Genomic DNA, 20,784 nt, shown 5'->3' with positions numbered 1-20,784 from the left:
AGTGAGAGAGAGCGAGCAAACACAAGTAGGGGGAGCAAAAGGTGGAGAGGGACAACCAGACTCCCTGCTGAGCAGGAAGTCTAACTCAGGGCTTAATCCCAGGATCCTGGGATTGTGACCTGAGCCAAAGGGAGATGCTTAGTCAAATGAGCCACCCAAGTACCCCAAAGATGCATCATTTTAAAAGGTTTTAATGAAGGTTTTTCAGGCTATCCATTCTACAGTATTACCAAAAATGTGATATGCAAATATTGTATATATACACATGTATATTTTTCTGAAAAGAGAGTCTTGCTATCATGAGATGCTTGAAGGCATGATGCTGAAGAGATTAAAATCACTGTCATATGTTCTGTTTCAGCCTTGTACAAACTAAAATAGCAGGTTTTATCTGATGTTTCACAGATCTCCAGGTAAGAGGAAATTCTGCAGATTAAGATCATTTAAAGTTGGGATACCTGGGTGGCTCAGTGGTTGAACATCTGCCTTCGGCTCAGGGTGTGATCCCGGGGTCCTGGGATTGAGTACCACATCAGGCTCCCTGCATGGAGTCTGCTCTCCCTCTGCCTGTGTCTCTGTCTCTGCCTCTCTCTCTCTCTCTCTGTTTCTCTCATGAATAAATAAATAAAAATTTAAAAAAAATCATTTAAAGTTGATTTCATTCTCAAAATGTCACTTGATTTCTATGTTCTGGTATTACCTTCGAGTTGTCTCTATATACCAATGGATCCTCCAAACATTCCCAAGAGAGTGAAATTAAAAACAAACTTCTTTCCAATGTCTCAACATACTACTAAAACCTCACTGATCCAGCTTTCTATTTCTTCAAACTGACAGACAAGCATATTGCCACTGCAGATATACTTGGTTGTTAAAAGGCCCTTTCTTAACTAGCAAGCCTGTTTGCCAATTGAATTCAAGGGAAAAAAAAATCTGGCATTTGTATCACAAACTTTTTTCTGTTTGCTTGTTTACTATCATGTTAAAGTTCATTCAGGAAGTGAATTTTAGCAGGTCATGGAGTTTGGAAATAGCAAAGATACAGATAGGAGAATAATGGACAAAAATGACAAAATGATATCACGAAGCAAGTTACTGTGGAAGCCTGCAGGTATGAAATGAGAGAGCAGAGCAGGCCATGAAAGAGATTCATGCAAGAGAAAATGGGGAAGTGAGCCTTAGATATGCCAACTCACAGAGCTAGAGGAACAAATGTCATGAACATAAGATAGAAGTCAGTGATCTCAGTCTCACTGAGACATGAAGAAATGGATTGAAAGACCTGATTGTGACAGGGGAAAGGTACACCTAATTCCAAAGAAACTGATTGTGACAGGGGAAAGGTACACCTAATTCCAAAGAAACAGACTCTTTTTCAGGAGACCTCATGGAGGAGGGTTATATGTCAGCATAGAAGCCTATAGGCAACCCACAAACCTAGGGCTGGATGTGTGCTGAAAATAAAAAAGGCAAGGCAAAAAAACAGAAAAAGAAACACAGAAAGTATACAACTGGTTGCCTGGTTAGATGGACTAGACCAAATACAGGGAACCATGCATGATTCTCCAGATATGAAGATATCCAAGGAATGTACTGCCCTTAGGAAGCAAACAAAAAGGGGAATTAAATAGGGAAACACTGATGTTTATCACTGCATTAAAGACAAGAAGAAGATGTGCTAGTAGGATAGGAACAATTAATTCTGCCAGGAAGAAAGAAAAGCTCTGCAGAGGTTTTATCTTGCTCTAGAAGTCTGATACAGAAGTAGGCAAGGAGGTCAGGCATTCTAAGTAGAAGGCAAAGGGCAAGTGCAGGCTCAGAGGTGGGGTAGAGTGCTATGGTTGCGCAGAACCTGGAGCATGTGTGCGTGCATATGCATATGCATGTGTGTTGGGAGGTGGGGAAGGTGGGAGAGGAGGCAGTGGGGACTAATCTTGAAGAACTTTGATAACAAAGCTCTACTAAAAATAGTAAGGAACCATGTCCATAGGTCAAAGAGATTTTCAAGCAAAAAAGCAATCTGATCTGCTTCTGTGTGTACATAATAGAAAAGATAACTGGGTAGGAAGGTGGGTGGAGGGTGGCCAGAGAGGAGGGGAGGAAGTTACTGAAAAGGCTATGACAACAGTGCTGAGAAGAAGAGGATCCAAATGTGATTCCAGGATCTCTTAGAATAAGAAACTTTGGTTGACTGAGTGGCAGGTGGATGATTTAATAAAAGAAGGAGTCAGAGAAGAAACAGGTTCAGAGGGGAAGCAAGGTTCCAGCAGCCTTGTCCTGGTGCCTGCCATGCTCTTTCTCCCAGCAAAACCCCAAGTTTGGATTACTACACCTTCTCCCATACCCAGGAGTATGAAGATTACCGAAGAAAATCACCTGGCCTTGGTTCTATTGCACCTCAGCACACCTGAAGAGCGTTCAGTAAAGCTCTGTGTGATGGGATTCCAGTCAGCTCCCTCCCCTTCCCTTTTTCCTGTTTCTCCTACAATCTCCCCAAGACCCTTCCCTGTCCCCTTGGCCCTCAGCAGGGCTTCCTTTCCCAATTAAAAGGGATCTTATCAGGTGTGGATACTCAGCAGCAGCACCTGGTCTGGCCTCTTGGTCTCAGAGGAAGAGGAGTTCACCCTCCATGCCTCGGCCTCACTTTGCACTTAACACTCTGAATCATTCTCACTTTCTTCTTTGAGACCCTGGAAAATATTCAATCCTCTCTTTCCTAGATTTTCAATTTCTCCTTCTCCAAAGTCTCTTATCTTCCAATGGGGAAACATTAAAAATCCTTCCATCTTAAAAGCAAAAGCAAAAAAAAGCCTCCTCTGACCCTCCCCTCTCTGCCTCAGGTACCTTTCACAGTCAAGCTTCCCAAAGAAAACGATCTCCATTCCTGTTTTCCACTCTGTTCTCCACCACCTGCCGCCTGGCTTCCCCTCCTGGAAGCCACTGACAGCAGTTTCACCGAGGTCACCAATGCTATCCCACTGCTAAGCCCAAAGACTTGGTTCTCTTCTACGTGGCCTTTATGACCCTCTGCCATTCACCCTGCTCCACTTACCTCCTCTCCCTTCTGTTTGGCCACCAATCTCCACAACCTCATCCCAGGGGATGTCCTGTTGGACCTCCCTCCCAGGGGTCAGCCAGTCTTCCTCTGTGTCTGATTTCTCCTGGGCTGCCTGTCCTAGGCCCAGATCCTATCTCCAGCTCAACTCCTGTTCCTTGTCTCCTTGGTATTTCTAGCTGAATATCTCCCAGGGCCTCTAAACCCAACCTGTGCTGAGCTGAACTGTCTTTTCCCCCAAACCAGTTCCCCTCAATATTTCCTATTGAAGGGCATTACGTTCTACCCAGTGTCCAAGACAGATGCTTACATGACATTCTAGATTCTTCTCTTACTTCCAGTATCAAAAGTTTATTAACTCATTCATCCACTTGCTCAACAAACATTTGCATGTGTGCCAACTATGTAAAACACGGTGTTCTGGGCCCTGAGGGTTCAACTGCGAACAAAATGATGTCCTTGCTCTCATAAAGATGTCCATCCAATGGAGCAGACCCATAGAAGCGCCTTAAAGAAGATCAAGAAGACACTCGGAGATGTAGAGAAGGCTGTGGTGACAGGAATGGTCAGGAAGGACCCCTCTGAGCTGATATCTGAGCAGAACCTAAGAGTGGGGAGGGAGCTAGAGAGGAGGGATCAGGACAGAGGCAAGGAAAGCAGAAGTGCTGAGGCAGGAGCAGCCTGGCGTGTCTGAGGGACAAGACAGCAAGGAGGGCCAGAGGGGAGTGAGCCAGAGAGGGACTGTGGGACATGGTGCCAGAGAGGCAGAGTTAGTGGTGGGTCACAGTAAGGACCTGGATCTTTATCCTTTGTGCATAATGGGAACCTTGGAAGAAGTGAAGCAGGGGGATGGCCTGATGGGACGGGCATTTTGTAAGGCCTGCCTTGACCTCAATATGTGGGAAGAAAAGGGCAGACGCAGGAGACCAGTTAAGAGGCTCAGGGAGCTGCCCGGACACCAAGTCCTGCCCCAATTTCCTTTCCTGGCTAATGCCTCCCTCCAGTTTTGGCTCCTGGGCCTCTGCCGCAGTTGGGCACTTGCCACCTCTTACCTAGACTATTTTAATGCCACTGCTCTAATCCAGCCTCCTCACTGCTGCCAGAGTGATCTCTCCAACCTGCAAGTTGGATCCTAACTCTCTCCTGCTTAAGACTCTTTGCTTACCATTACACTCAGGATATAACTCCTTCCCAGAGCCTGCAAGCCCCTGTCCCAGCTGCCTCATGGGCTCCCCCCATCCCACCAAGTTTCAGCCACGCTATATTTTTGGTTCCTTTCAGTACCAAAGTCTTTCTGCCTCAGGGATTCTACACACTCCACTCCCTTAGCCTGAAATGTTCTTTCTCCACATTCTTCATCTGGCTCACCCCTGTTCATTCTCAAGTCTAGGTTAAAATGTTATCTGTCCCCCACCCCAGTCCCACATTTATACTATGAATCATTCCCACATTTACTTATTCAATTTTACTTGATATTATTTTTTTAAAGATTTTATTATTTATTTGGAAGAGACAGAGAGAGAGAGAGAGAGAGAGAGAGAGATAGCACAAGCAGCGGGGAAGGGTAGAGAGAGAAGCATACTCCCTGCTGAGCAGGGAGCCCCATGTGAGATTGATCCCAGGACCCCGGGATATTGACCTGATCCGAAGGCAGATGGTTAACCGACTGAGCCACCCAGGAGCCCCAATTTCATTTGATATTAACCTGGAGAGGACAGGAAATTCATCAAGTGTTTTCTGCTAGGTATATCTAGCACAGAGCACAGAGCGTGGTCCTTGATCATGTTTCTTGAATGAACAGATGCTGTTGTTCTCCAAGATAAAATACTACCTTCTCCATAAAATCTAAACTTCCCAGCAGGGCCTTTGAAGGAATTCATGGTTTCCACCCTGCTTTGTCTACAACCACCAACCCTACTTGGACCTCACGCTCCTGGTATTCCAAGCACCTCTAAATCATCATGGAGCTTTGTATACACTCCTACCTCTTCCTAGAAAACCTTCCCCTCTTGAGTGCCTGCAAACACCGCAAAGATTCACCGAGCACATACCCTGGGCTTGGGCATCTGTGGCAGCGAATGGTGGGCAGACAGAACGAGATCAGTAAATCAACAGTGGATGATTGGTGAGGAAAGGAGGAGAAGGAGTGGGGGGTGGGGGCAGTTGAAGCAGAAAAGGGAGGGAGGGCCTTACTGAGAAAACAGTCAAATCTTGAGGTAGCCACTGGGCTCTCCTGGGACATGGTGCTATAGGCAAAGGGAGAGAAGCACAAAGGCTGAAGAGCGTAGGATGAGGGGAGCTGGAGCGGAGGCTCTGCAGGCTCCCATGAAGAGGGATGCAGAGAAAGAAGAGTTAAAGAAGGCACCTAGGGGAAAGTAGTCCAAAAATCAGAACCAAGAGCAAGTAGGGCCCTCTGAGTCCAAGGAAGAGAGAGTGTCAAGAAGGAAGAGCAAAGAGCCAAACGCTGCACAGATGTTGGGTGAACTGAGGTCATGGACAACCTGTTTCGTTGAACTTCCCGAAGCTATGTTGCAGAGTGAATAGGAACAAACTGGAAGCAAGGAAGTGGCAGCAGCAGGTTTGGAGCACTCTGTTAAGGTGTCCTGATGGACACAGGAAGGTAGGAGTTCCTGAGGTGGAGCAGGGCTGTGGAAAGATCTTGTAGGATGAAGAGACTGAAGTTTGTGCACAGACAAGAGGAAGCCAGGCCAAAGGGAAATGTCAAGAGTTGGGGAGAGTGATTGGCGGGGTGAGATCCGTCCAGAGAGGAGAATGGAGTCTAGGAGGGGGTTCTGGCCTGGTACCTGGGATTTACCCAAATGTTTACCCACAAGCTCCAGGACTTCCATGCTCTCTTTTCCTTCCCAGAGGCAGATCTGGAGACATCCTGCCAGCAGTTTGCTCTCTAAAGCTACCACCACCCATCCTATCGATTAGGTTCTCTAGTCTAAGCCAGGAACACAGGGCCCAGTCTCTCCAGCTCTGACTTCCACACTGCCTCCAAAGGCATTAGTCATGACAAGGACTCTCAGCAGGTGACAAATACAGCCACGCGGGAAGTTACAGAGTTTAGGAATGCTATGAAATTCTTAGAGGGGATCCCTGGGTGGTGCAGCGGTTTAGTGCCTGCCTTTGGCCCAGGGCGCTATCCTGGAGACCTGGGATCGAATTCCACATCGGGCTCCTGGTGCATGGAGCCTGCTTCTCCCTCTGCCTATGTCTCTGCCTCTCTCTCTCTCTGTGTGTGACTATCATAAATAAATAAAAATTAAAAAAAAAAAAGAAAGAAAAGAAATTCTTAGAGGCTCTGCTCCTAGTCTCTCATACCTATTCCCTTACTGGGACAGAGCTCCCTAGTCCCTATTCCTTCAGAAAGAGAAAGCCAAGCAACCAGGAAGGCAACACAAGCAAACCAGGCAGGAAGACTGGCGCCCCCAACAGAAAAGTAGGTAACCTGCATTCCTGAGGCCCATCAGACTGGATGACATCTGTTTATCTGAGCAGTTTTCTTACACCGGGACATCAGGATGGCTCCTGCTCTGAGTCAGATGGCTCCACTCTGGGGACGGGAAATATGAGCAGGTGGCCAAATAGAGGGGTGTGCTCCTGCTCCTTGGGTTCAGAGATGAAAACAGCAAGGAGACAGGCAGGCAAGACGGATTGACTGTGGGTTCCAGCCCAGGCACTCCCTCCAGACCTCTGCTTCGTTGTGGCTAAGGTGTAAAGTCCCCAGAAAGCCTCCAGGAGGAATGGGTTTGTTTGTTTACTTATTCTTATTCACTCATTCACTCATTTTCCCCCAGTGGTTTCTAGTACATTCACAACATTGTGCAACTATCAGCTATCAAATCCCAGAACATTTTCGTCACCCCAAAAAGAACCCCCAAATCTATTAGCAGTCATTCTCCATTCTCCCTTCTCCCCAGGCCCCAAATTCATCATGTCTAAGGCCTGGCTAGGATAATCCTGCCACGATCAAAGGCAGAGCACTCATTAGAGAATAAAACATTAGAGAAAGTAGCCTTGAGAGAGGCCAGGAATGCCAATTTCCTGTAGGATCTGGTAGGGGCCTGGATAGACTAAGCTGAGTAAAGGTCCCACCTAAAAATTTCCTCTCAAGACAGAAGAGAAGCAATAAGGCTTGTCTAGTAGAGGAGAATGGGTTCCTATTACTCTGGACTTGGATGGGCCCAATAAGGAGGCCCTAACAGCCACCGAGAAGTCTGGACACAGGCTGCCATGTACCTCGGACTTCATAAGGGCAGAAGTGACTCCATGACCCGGTATGCTGGTAACAGGCTCCAGCATCTGGAAGAACATACAGGATGCTCAGCTGAGGGGCTGGGATGCAGAGGCGCTTAACAGCAATCATCCCATACCTCAGGTGTGGTCACATGAGAGACAAGACTTATTCTGGAGGCCCCAACAGGTACACATGGGACCAAGAGAAGGAAAACTGCAAGATGGCAGTATTTCAGATCATGACAGGAAAGGACTTCCTAAGGGTCATGCAATCTTAAGGTCAAATGGGCTGCCTGTAAGGTAGAGAGTTAAAATGCAATCTGGATATTCAATAAGCGGATGCTGTGGAGGTAATCTGAAAACCAGAGAGTGATGTGACAACTGTGGCGCTCCCACACTTGAGTGGTGAGGTCAACTGTGAGGTGTGTTGCAAGTTATCTGTTACAATAATAAAACACAGGAGTGGATGATTTTACCGTCTTTAGGTCCTGGGTTGTCTTTATAACGCCACTCTTCTTCACTTGCATTATTCTGTATTTTCTCAAGCGAAAGTGGATTACTCCATGTTCAAGTTAGTGGGCTGGGTAATGCCCATGAGAATGTTCCACTTGAGTGTATTTTTAGGCTCCAGGAAGTGGGGTGATAATCAGTAGGTTAGATGGCTGTTAGAATCCCTTAGAGACCTGAGATTCCTCGAGGGAGGGGTTACCCCGTCCTCAGCCTGCCCACATAATTCTGACTTCCTGGAAAACAGGTGACACTGCCTTTCTGCAGAACTGATCTGCAGGCTATAAGGTCTAAGTCTCACACTTGCAGGAGACACTGGTCATAAGTCCTGAGGGTACATCTGAACTTTACAGAATGGGACAGTGAAGACCAGATAAGTTACATCTGTCTGTTTTATTTGCACAGAATGGTCATTCTGATGATTTCAATAGGACCAAATGAAAGTCTGACCTCTATATTTTCTTTAAATAAAAATGGTTATAGATGATGTAAATATGCCCAGAATACACTATTTGCTTCTTGAAACATTAAACATTTTTTCCTCTAAGCAAAAATTGACATGAACTGGTAACTAACGGAACCTGAACTCAGCCAACCTCACTCCAATCCAAACTGGAATTGACTTTCACTTTTCATCCCCCTGGATAAATAGCCTTGGCAGAAACCCTTGTCACAAAGGCCAACTGTAGAAGTGCCACCATAAAAATGCTTGACTGACCAACTCCGGCCTTTTCAGATTCTTCCCTGATTCCTTTTCCATGTCCTTTTTCTGCTACTCTGCCAAGTGACCAGATGTTAATTACTCCCCTGGAATGCAAGAATAACTAAGCAGATGGAAGGTATCTGATCACCTGGTGCAGTGCGCTACTGGGCAGCCTGTGACTTTTGGCACCTCATAATTTTTTTTTATTACAAAAATTTTTTCATTATAAAACTATTATTACCACATTATAAAAATTTGGAAACTAGAGAAAAGAGAAATATCACTGATGATCCCATCATCCTAATAAAATTGCTGTTTGCATTTTGATGCATTGTCTACTTTTCTCCAGGGCGCTCTGTGTATGTAGCCGTAGGGACTATCTACATTTAGCTGATTTGTCCTCTGAAAAGGATGTGTGGTGGCTTAGACAGATGTGTATTATCAGACAGTCAACTCCATGTAGACACAGTCTCTCCCAAACCAGCTCATCCTCTTGCTGTCCTGGCTTTTCACTTGTAAATTCTATCTCCCCATCATCCAAGTTGAAACTTCTGCTCCATCTTGTATAGCTCGAAGACTCTTCTCCCTCAATCTCAACATCCATTTCCACTGATTCTTCTGTCATGACTCCTCTGTCACATCTGCCCTCCTCACGCTCCTTAGTACTGCCATCTCCTCTAGTCCAGTTTGTCATCTATTTCTCTAAATGATTATAAAGCTTCTCTGCCTCTACTTCTTCCTCTTCTCCTTCATCTTGTACTGCTAGATTATTTTCCTTATTTTGACGGCTCTCCTTGAACAAGAGACTGGAAACAATTGGTTTTCAATGGTCTGACACAGAACATTCTTTGGTTGGAAATTTACAAACATGTATGATTTGTCCCTAATCTACTTTTCCTGCCCTATCTTCTACCATTTCCTTACAGAAACCCCCTGCTGATAATCTGCTACCCTAACTAGAAGATGTAGAGTGTAGTATATAAGGCAAGTGAGGCAGGACATGTGTCTGCTCCCTGGGGTCCCTACAAGAATACCATCCAGGCCAGCTGAGATGTGGTAACAAGTGTTAGAACTATAGCCTTCTGCCATCAACAACTATAAAAGTGGACAAAATAAATGAAATGACTGTTTTCAAGCATCAGACTCCAAACAGAGCAGGGCTGTGGACCTGGAGAAGGGAAGTTCATTGTCACCTGGCTTCCTGCCTGGTGGCACTTTTCACACTGGGCGGGGTGCTGGGGTGGCAGCTCACAGAAAGAGACAGGCTCAAGTCTCTGCACTTAGTAAATATTGCCCAGAAGATGAGAAACCAACCCAGTATTTGCTTTTTTAAGTAGGCAGCTCACATTCTGGATTTTAAAAATCTGTAATTGCTCCAAAAGTTCTACGGGAATTTTTCTCTCTTTATGTTTTATGTTTCTTTCAATTTTCTTTGGTTGAATATGCCGAGCAACCTTGCCTACAGTTTCAAAGAGGACTCCCACTAAAAGAAGATAAAAGCATTTTTAGGGAATGACATTTTCTGTCTCTCAGCCTCCTATCTACTATAGAGAAGAGAACACACACGGAATCTATGTGCAGTTTTGCATCAATGAAATATACAAACACCTCTGAGATGTTTTAAAAGACTGGGCCACTAGGCCATCAACACTTTGCCTCAGACTGAAACCTCAACGGGGGATAGCCATCACAGGCAAGCCGTCAAAGCCCAGGATAGTGCTGAAGCCTTATCCATGAATGACTAAAGCCAAAGCAGTCACCTAGATGCCATCCTAGAGAGGGGCAAGAGGCAGCTAAAGTCTAGGAGAAGCACATGGGAGAAGCATTAGAATGGGGACTGGTAGGGTTTCCTCTTCTCATATCCCACATACTACACTCCCTTGACCGACCAACCGACCAACTGACCAACCGACCGACCAACCTAGTTTTCAAATCCCACTCCTTCCTGCTTAGCTCCATCCCAAAAGAATGTTTAAAGAGCCCCTACAGGCTGCCTTTCAATAATCTGCTGGATAGATGGAGACCCGCTGGGAGTAGTGCAGGCTTCCCCAGTGCAACTCTGGAGGGCATTTGGCAGGGAAGGTGCTCCTACTACTGGCTGCTGAGTTTGCCTTTGGAGAGCACCCCAAATTTATCCCCATCTGTTGGTAAACGCAGGTAAAGAACCCAATGCTTCACCTAAGCAGTGCTTAAGGGCTTTCTTCTTTAACACACTACACCTAAACTGCAACTTCCTGAGAAGCCAAGGCCTGGAAGTAGTCCTTTTGCCCTCACTGCTACCTCTGTTGAGGCCTGGAAGGGTCCCCGTGAGAGGATCTTTTTTATTCTCACCCTCATCAAAGTCACCATAGGAACGCAATCTTTAGGTCCCATACTGTGCAGGCTCAGGAACAAAGCAAACCCAACCCTGGGAGTACTTGGCCACCTGGCTGACAAGAAAGACAAGCAGACTGCCTGCTACCCAGAAAGGTATAGAAATTTCCATCCTACCATCAGCAAGTGGCTTGCAGGAGAGGGCATCATCGAGGTCGCGGGCAGTTGATGGGTCAATGGTGAAGATACAGTCCTTCCTAGGAAAGATTGAAGACATGATTAGCAGTGCCACAAATACCAGAACCTTTATCCCACTGTACTAGAGTTTTAAAGAACAGCTACTTTGCAAATGTGCAAATGGTAGGCAAAGGGAAGAGGAACTTCTGTCACGGCTCTTCGAGAAGGGGATCATTTGTCAACTGTGGGACGGGAGAGGGAAATGGCGGATGCTACCAAGACTCCACAGGATCTCTGAGAGTCCTCCTCTCCCACTCTGTGAGCTAGCACCACTTCTGCTTGAGGCTGAGTGGAGAAGTGCAAGCAGGTAAAATGAGGTGGCTTCCATGGACGAGGCTTCCCAGAGTTTTCTGACATGAGGAGCAAGTGCCCTTGGTAAATTACTCTCCAAAGGTCACTTCTTGCTTTTTCTGCCCTCTTCCTCAGTGGCTAATGGGAACCTGTCCTTCAAGGATCTGTGCGAGGATGACTTACTGCTCCTTCTCCTATCTCCCCAAAGTGGGGGTTTGTCAGAGAATAAATCACCTGACTTATTGTGACAAAGGGGACAGGACCCAAGAATAAATTTTATGAAAACAAACAAAACTTTGGGCCATACCATTAGCCGTAATACAACTATACTTGGAAATGTACCCAATCAGTTCGTGTCCACGGAATAGTTGTAGATTTCCCCCACGCTCACAGAATTGGTATGCCTCCTCCCCATTTATCTTCACACGGTACCCCTGTGCATATCCCGCTCTTCATCTGTGAAGTGCAGGGACATTCTCATTTTCCTTTCCAGCTTCCCAAATAACATGCCCTACCTAGCTGCCAGTCTGACCACATAAATACCTATGGTTTGAGCAGTCTGTCCACAGTTCTCCATACCTCCTGCCTTCCCTCCCTGGGCACTGGCATGGGGGCTGAGGCGCTGGACAGAAAGCACCTGTTCTTCCCACACACAGGCCTTCTTGCTGGTGCCCTCTGCTGCCTCTGGACAATTCCCAAGTTCTCCGTCCATGTCCTCATGTCCTCCAGGTACTAGCAGTGCCACTGCTGCCAGGCCCCACTCTCCTCTGGAGCATCTGGGTACCCACCACAATTAGACTGGCTTGGTTCCCACAGACTTCTTTCTTCAGGTCACTCCTCTGCTTAAAGTGTCCCCAAAGCCCGCAGAGGCTGCCAAGCAGGCCCTGGTGTTGGCTTGCAAAGTTCTCAGGGCCTTCCTTCCTCTGTCCCCTTCTTCTCAATAACCCTCAGCAGCCTACTCTGACTCCTCACACTGATCAGCTCATCCCTGCAGGAGCTCAATTTTAGACCAGTACTGATTCTAAGATGCCCCATCAATTCAACAACAGCTTTTTGGGGAAACAAAAAAACCTTACCACATTAAACAGATACGTTGATTTTAAAGTATTTCAGGATTTGAGAAATGTTAAAAAGAGACATAAATAGGCTCTTAAATGGTAAATGAATATATAGATAACCAAACTGTGGTACATCTACACAAGGGAATACCAATTAGCAACAAAAAGGAATGAATTACTCCTACATGTAACAACTTAGAATCTCAAAGTTAATTCGCTAAGTTAAAAACACCATTCTCACGAGCTTACATAATATATAATTCTATTTCTATGACATTCTTAAAAAGACAAAATTATATGACCGCAGATCAGTGGTTGCCAGGGGCTGAGGGTGCTTGTTCTGGGAGAACAGAGCTTTCCTGTATCCTGCCTGTCATGCTGGTTATGCGTCATGAATTTATACATATTTTAAAATTCATGTAACTGTATAACAAAGGTCAACTTCATTGTTTATTAGTTTTGAAGTTAAATTTTTTTAAAAGATTTTATTTATTTTCGAGAGAGAAAGTATGCAAGCAGGAAGAGGAGCAGAGGGTTGTAGAGGAGGATGGAGAGAGAAAGGGAGAGAATCCCAAGTAGACTCTGCACTAAGCATGGAGCCTGACATGGGGCCTGATGTCATGACCCCAAGATTGTGACCTGAGCCAAAACCAGGATTCAGACATTTAACCAACTGAGCCACCCAGGCACCACTAAAAATAAAACATTTTAAATATGATTTTTGAATCAAGGAAAGTAAAAAAATATATGTGTTCATTGTTAATGGACTTGATGTATAGGTGCTGGAATTACTAATATTTTCCTTTATTCTTTTCCACATCTTCCAAAATTTTCACTATAACTATTATTTTCATAAATGGAAAAAATTAGCACTGTAGATAATCCCCCCAAAGAATAATTTATACTTTATAGTGCTTATAAAGACATTTAGCAACCTTGTAGACTCATACTGCAGAATACAGTCAATAGCTTTAAAATTATGAGTTGTGTAAAATTATAAACTCACTGGAATACTGAGAAGAGGGTGGGGAAAGGTTGGTGCCACTCAGGTGGAGGACACAAGAGCATTTAGAGTGCAGTCCTAGGAAGAGTTGTCTTCTCAGGACATCCAATCTTCTCACTAAATAGTTGAAGAAGAGATACTCGCAGGGGGGGTGGGATACATAAATGTGGGGGGAACATAAACGTGGAGGTCTTGGGATATAAAGAATTGATTTCTGCTCTACCATATAAAAGATGTAATTTTTAACAAGATTTCTTTTCTTTTTTTTTTTTGACAGAGAGAGGGAGAACAAGCAGGGGGAGTGGCAGGCAGAAGGAGAGGGAGAAGCAGGCCCCCCCCCCCCCACCGAGCAGGGAGCCCCATGTGGGGCTCTATTCCAGGACCCTGGGATCATGACCTGAGCCAAAGGCAGACGCTCAACTAACTGAGCCACCCAGGCACCCAAGGAAGATGTAATTATGGCACAGAGCCAGATGAAGAGAAACACCTGATGTCCCCTGGAAAGTAAGCTCCCTGAAGGCTGTGTCGCAGCATTGTGAACACAGGCTGCAATTCAAGTGTTTGCTGAATGAATGCATGCGTGCTGACAGGAAGAGACAGGGAAGTGAAATAAACCCTGACACCAAAGTAATGGGCTCTGAATTGGTGAGGATCTTGAACTTGATTCACAAGGCAAAGAAGGAATTGACTGCTTATTGTTTCTCTTTATATCCTCCATAAAAGCTGGCAAAATGCCTCATATATAATATACACTAAGTATTCAATAAATACTTGTTGAACTTGAAAGAAAAGTGTTAGACATGGAGGTGGGAATGTTCTGATCCTCCTTTCTTAATGACATTATAAGAAGCTGAAAGAATGTCCCTCTAGTCAAAAATTAAAAAGAACACTGTTAGCTTGGTGGGGGCCACAGTTTTCTGGTTTACTTAGATTATTGAAAAGGAAGTCATGCTTTCATAAAATTGAGTGTCTCTGGGTGCTTTGACTTTTATTTCAATGAATGAGTGAATAATGCCCGGAAAACATTACAGTGTCAAACTGATGCAGACACATGAGACAGAGTAAAACTTCAGGGTTTCAGTTTTAATTTGTAAATGTCTTAAGAGGACCCACTAACTGTTTCTGAGAAAAACCTTAGACTAGACTGTAAACACTCAAACCAACTCTCTACTTTTTTTTTTTTATCTGTTCTTAAACCAGAAACATAAAAGTCTAAATTAAAACAACTCTGAGGAACAGTAGTCAGGAAGGCTTGCTGGAAAGACGTGCCATCCAAACATTATCCTTGATCATGGGACAGCAAACTACTGCCACAGACCAAAAAGGGCCTGCCACCTGTTTTGGAATGACCTGTGGGATAAGAATGGTTATTGCATTTTTAAATGGTTGGAAAAAAAAAAGAAAAATATTATTTCATGACATGGGAAAATTATATGAAATTCAAATTTCAGTATTCACACATGAAGCTTCACTGGCAAACAGCCATGCTTTTTGGATACAATGGCAGAGCTGAGTAGCTATGACAGAGACTGTCTACTTAATATTACCTATCTGGCCCTGAACAGAAAGTTTGCTGACCCCTGTTTTATTTTATTTATTTTTAAAATTTTATTTATTTATTCATGAGAGACACAGAGAGGCAGAGACTCAGGCAGAAGGAGAAGCAGGCTCCATGCAGGGATCCCGACGTGGGACTTGATCCTGGGTCTCCAGGATCACACCCTGGGCCGAAGGCAGCACTAAACTGCTGAGCCACATGGGCTGCCCTGACCCCTGTTTTAGATCAACGTTCCCCAGTGGGTCAAGTTTGTGTGTGTGTGTGTGTGTGTGTGTTTAAAGGTCTGATGATTAAATCAGTTTGGGAAATGCTGGGCCAATTTTTTAATTGAAACTTCTTAAGAGCCTTCAACATACTGCTGTTGTACAATTGTTGCCATACCTGTTTGATCTGGTTGTTTTGTTTTTGTTTTTCCTTATTTTTTGTTTTTGTTTTGTGGCAGAGCATCTCTCAGATGCAACAGGTTCCTCAGGACACTATCCTTTGAGAAGTGATGAACTGGCCCCTGCACAGGCCTGTAGTGGAGTCCTTGTCCCAGATGGAACCTTGCCACCAAGTCGACCCCAAGGGCCACAGCAGGAAGTCAACAGAATGGCTATGTTGTCCAATGCAGGGAAGCCAATGAGGGCCTTGTCCACCCACTCACTCAGGGCCCCTTTTATGAGTCCTCTGGGGGAAGTTTATACAGGGCAAGGACCCACTCTCACCCTCCTGAGCTCATGGTTTGTTTGTATCTTTTATGTTTCCCTCTTTGCTTTGGCTTCTAGGAACTCAGAAAACTATTGTGACTTGCCTCAAAAGGATCTTATTTGTCGTTTCAACTCTGAACTCACCTGTATCCTGGCCGTGACCAATTATCCCACTCATATATTCCTTTTGCCTTGTATTCTAATTTTTTAAAATTAACTGCATTATATGTACACCTGCTAGCTACCTTTAATCCTTTTTTTTTTCTTCCAAAGCAGGGTGTAAGTATGTATGTGCATAGACTAAGGGGTTGCAACATTTCAGAATCACGTTGAAGGGGATGCTGAAAGAAGAGGAGATCTTCAGAGAACTAACTTCTAGACAGAGTAGAAGTTGGAGGGCTCCCAATAAGTATTTGTACTGTAGCAGCAGACTCCAAACCCACTCGCTCACTATGGAAAATTGGGAGAACCAAGAGAACAGTGAGTGACCCTGACAAACCCCAGTCCTCGGCACTGAGAACCAGTGATTTAATCTGTTGTCATCGCCACAGTTAGGAACCAGCCACCATGTGGTGCGTGAGGGCTCCTTCTGGTGGCAGGCCACAGTGGCTGGGAGCTGCTGGCCTCAGCACTTGGGAGCCCGGCCCTGCAGGGGGGTGCACTGTGCAGCTGTTACACTCTGTTAACGTGCTGGGGATTTTACTGGCTCCCTCTCTGGAAGGCTTTGGTCTCAAAACCTGCAGGGAGCAGCCTGGCCTGCCAGCTTTTTAGAACCTGTGAGACCAAATATTTCAAGAGTTCCGCAACATCGGTGAGAAAGAAGCTAACCCTGACCCACAGGAAACCAAGTGCCAGGTGGGGGAGGGAAAGAATTAGCCTCCAGTTCATGAGGCTGCAGATTTCCAATTCAATGCAACGTTATGTAACCAAAATTTCTGAAGGGACGTGACTGAAGGGCTTAGTAGAACTTTTTAAAGTGACAGAAAGCTTCTAAGATTGTCCTCCTCAAAGCCACTGGTCCAGGAAAAGTAACTGAAGGCTTTCTCTAATCCTGTAAGACCTTGCCAAGAATCCCAGGAAATAACCAAAGCATAGACAGAATTTCTGTTCCTCTGTCACTCCATACTCTTCCTCTGACCTTGCGTCCCCTCCCTCCTCAAAGCACCAGCACCTCTGCCTCCTTGCAGCTGGAGGCAGCTGTGTAGTCTCTAGGGCAACACTGCCTCACCACTTTGTCACTACAATCACCTCACCTTGCTGGATTTTGGCCAGGCCCCTACCCCATCACAGAAAGTCCTCTCCTTAAGGTCACAGATGTCTTGGGGGGCTCAGTCCATTATGCTTCCAACTCATCTCAGCCTGGGTCTTGATCTCAGGGTCATGAGTTCAAGCCCTCTGTTGGGCTCCATGCTGGCATGGAACCTACTTAAAAATTAAGAAACTGCTCTCCCTAGGGTCTCAGATGCTGTCAGATTAATCACCTTAAACCATGTGTCCCGTCAAAAGCCTTTATCAACTCTTTACTGAGTAAAATAGAAATACAGCTTAGAATTCAAAGGCTTTCACGATACGGCCCCAACCTATATTTTTTAGCTAGTCTGCATAGTCCCAAGATGTGCCTTGTATGTCAAACTTTCCTCTGTACCCTCTGGTCTCCAAACACTGTTGCTGCTCCTGGCGTGGGGATATTCACCTGGCTAACTCCAATATCTAAGACCTACCTGCTTTTCAAAGACTGGCTACAAAGCCATCTTTTCCCCAGGGAACCTTCTGTAGCTCCACCAAGTGGAAAGCGCTTCCTGTCTACCATCCCACCCTTGCCTTCAGCCTACCCTTCTCTGATGCCTTGTCACCAGCATGCTGGTGGGGACTTAGGGGCATGTCTTCTCACTGTGGTAAGGTGGGGTGCTCCTCAAGGTCTGCCTCTGCGCCTCCTCCAGCACACTGAAGGCATACACAAAAGGAACAGCTGATGGGTAAGTGAATGAGCAAACGGCCAAAGGGCTCTCGTTAGCACTTTTCCATTCAACTTTGCTGCTGCGTCTTGGGAAATACATTTAGGATTAGAACTCATGACCTCCTGGCGTGCAACCCTGTGGTCACACCACAATGTTATTGTTTCCAAGGGTGTCTTTTTCTGTCTTCATCCCATCTTCTTTTCTCATAAAACAGTGTTTTACAAACTGCGGTTCAAGGACCATCTCCAGACTAACAAAATTTATAGAGGCCCTCCTCTCCTCCGTCCGTGACTCTGTTTGTCTCCTTGCTAACAAGCAATTCTGCTGCAAAGGATCTGGGTCAGTGACAATGGTGAATGGGTGAGAAGGAACAGAAAAAATTTAAGAAATAACCTGACGAGGTTAAAGAATACAATTTTTACACAAACACTTTCTTAGGTGAGATGGTTATCAGAGTTTACACTGAAACCAGAAAATGTTATGGAAACTACAGCCAGAAGAGCAGCTAAGTTGCCAAAGCACTCATCCACGGGGTACTATGTAGGCGGCCCAGCCAGATGGGCGCTGGACGGTCCAGTCAAGTCAGATGCTGGATTCAGCTGAGCTCCCATTTCAATGTGACTCTCCTCAGGGACTGGCCAACCTCTCTTCTTACAGGCAAAGGGAGCTGGGAGTGGCATCCAAACTGAGGGCTGCCCCCTGTGGTGCCGCAGGGCTGGACCTTTTATTTTTTCTGATGGCAGCTGTGGAAATGTTAATACTCTTTCACTCAGCCCTACCGCCACAACAGATGCCACAAAGTCTGACACAAATCCCAGATTTTTCAGAACAGAAAAAGACCAAGGTCTATTTAAAACAGAAAGAGACCTTGGTTCATCTGTCCTTCTCCCCCGCAAGGGATGAGGTGACACATCTGAAGCGGCAGAGTGAGCTGAAGAAGCAGCACTGGCCCAGGCAGGCTCCTTTTTTACATGACCCTGGGTTTTTAATCTAGGGCCCACAGAAGGTCGACCTCAGGAGTAAGCAAAATTCTAGACCAAGTGAACCTAGTTACCTGGTTACTTTCTAAAGGACATAGATAGGATGAGACTGAATCAGAACCAACTGAAATGGTCTTCCCTGTTACATTCACTGAACCTCTCATCATTCCCTGCCACTTTTCGTACTTTGATAATCAACACTCTGGAGTGGAGGCTGTGAGACAAAGCTGGCCTGAACTATGGGAGCCAGGGATTATGGCACTGGCCAGGAAAGCCATAGTTTCAACTCAAAGAATGTGCTAAAATTAATTCTCTTCCCCTCAAATTTCACTTTGAAAAGTGTTAAACTTTTAGGAAAGTTGAAAGAACATTGTAGGATGAACATCCATATATTTCTCATCAAGAGTCATCAAATATCAACACTTTACTCATATTTGCTTTATCTTTCTTCTCTCTCCACCCTTCCCTCTTCATATCACTAGATTTTTTTTAAAAAATATGAACTATTTAGGGATCCCTGGGTGGCGCAGCGGTTTGGCGCCTGCCTTTGGCCCGGGGTGTGATCCTGGAGACCCGGGATCGAGTCCCACGTCGGGCTCCGGTGCATGGAGCCTGCTTCTCCCTCTGCCTATGTCTCTGCCTCTCTCTCCCAATGTGTGACTATCATAAATAAATAAAAATTAAAAAAAAAATGAACTATTTAAACTTATGTTGCAGAAATGATGCTCTCCCTTCATACTTTAGAACGCATTTTCTGAGAATAAGGGCATTCTTCTACTGAACCACAATACTGTTACCATAGACCAAAGATAACTAATTCCCTACAACCGACTTACAGGTCCTATTTAAATGTCTTCAACTGTCCCCCACAAGCTTCTCTAGCTCTTTGGTTTCCTCCTGATCTAGGATCTAATTGAGATTTACACAGTATTTGGTAGTTATGTCTCTTTAGTCTGTTTAATGTAAAACAATCCTTTTATGTCTTCTGTATTTGGGTTCCTTTGGGGAGAGGGGGGGAGGGAGGAGGGAGGAATGGAGGAGGGAGGGATGGGGAGGGAGGGAGGCGTGAGGGAGTGGAGGGAGGGAGGAGTGGAGGATGAGGCGAGGGAGGGGAGAGGGTTAGTGTGAGAGCAGGTCTTCTGCAACCCGTCCTTTTCAGGGAGATATTGCTCTTCTCTCTTTCGTCTTCTTTCCTTTCTTTTTCTTTCTTTCTTTCTTTCTTCTTTCTTTCTTTCTTTCTTTCTTTCTTTCTTTCTTTCTTTCACATTGCTTTTTTGAAGAGTCCAGGCCTGGTATCTTGTATAATGTCTTATGTTCTGGATTTATTAACTTGGTTCCTCATGGAAGGTAGAAGAAAGAAAAGGACAGAAAGAAATCAAATGTGGCATAATTCATCTTCTCTGAACTTCCTAAATGGAAAGTTAGGTTTTAAGTCTCAAATAGATTTGGAGTGAACATTCTAGGTTGAATACTTCACAGGTGATAGTGTGTACTTCATATTGCATTCCTTCAGAGGGCAAACTGTCAGGCTGTGGGATTAATTACTTCGTTAGGGTGCTAATAGCCAGATTTCTATCTTAAGGTTACTTTTTACTCTTTGTATTTAATGAATAATCCATAGGATAGGACTTTTAGATAATATCCTGTTTTCAAAAAAAGTTTCAATTAACAATTTTAGCATCCAGTGGTGATTTTTGCCTGAATTGATGTAACTCTGCAAGTTATAAAATGGTGCTTTTCAGATCCTATGATAAATACATTTACTGGTGGGCTTTCTTCTGTCAAGAGCTTTTCCTGCTATGCCCCCAATGTTTGTCTTATTTTGAGTATCATTACAGATTCACTAATTTTATTTTAAGAGAGGGAGAGAGCAAGGAGTTGGGGAGGGTGAGTGGGGGAGAGCAGAGGGAGAGGGAGAGAGAATCTTAAGCAGGTTCCACGCCCAGCATGGAGCCCAATACCTGGCTCCATCTCACAACTCTGAGATCACAATCTGAGCCAAAATTAAGAATTGGACGCTTAACCAACTGGGCCACCCAGGTGCCTCCCAATTCACTGATTTTTTTTTTAATTCAATGGATTATAATCTATTGCCATTACTATTCTTTCTGATACTCAAACTGTCCCAAATTAGGCTGGTGGGAGCTCTTGTGATCTCCTGTGTCTGTGAAGTGTGTCTTCCCTAACAAA

At 45.0% G+C, this 20,784-nt stretch overlaps 1 protein-coding gene across 11 annotated transcripts in view; it reads right to left on the bottom strand.

The window, feature by feature from the left end:
• The window catches only part of DIS3L2 (DIS3 like 3'-5' exoribonuclease 2), a 346,373-nt gene that overhangs the window by 126,130 nt on the left and 199,459 nt on the right, over window positions 1-20,784 (bottom strand). For all 11 annotated transcript variants that reach the window (XR_005378821.1, XR_005378822.1, XM_038574186.1 and 8 more), the window contains one exon: window positions 10,998-11,077. Coding sequence is in view for 9 of the 11 variants with exons in the window: in XM_038574186.1 (XP_038430114.1) it covers window positions 10,998-11,077 (80 nt within the window). In the remaining 2 variants the exon portion in view is untranslated. The remainder of the gene's footprint in view (window positions 1-10,997; window positions 11,078-20,784) is intronic.

Source organism: Canis lupus, chromosome 25 (genome assembly GCF_011100685.1).
Source record: "Canis lupus familiaris isolate Mischka breed German Shepherd chromosome 25, alternate assembly UU_Cfam_GSD_1.0, whole genome shotgun sequence".
NCBI classification, from domain to species: domain Eukaryota; kingdom Metazoa; phylum Chordata; class Mammalia; order Carnivora; family Canidae; genus Canis; species Canis lupus.
Note: the sequence above shows the minus strand (reverse complement) of the source record. Positions and strands in the feature narration are given on the sequence as shown.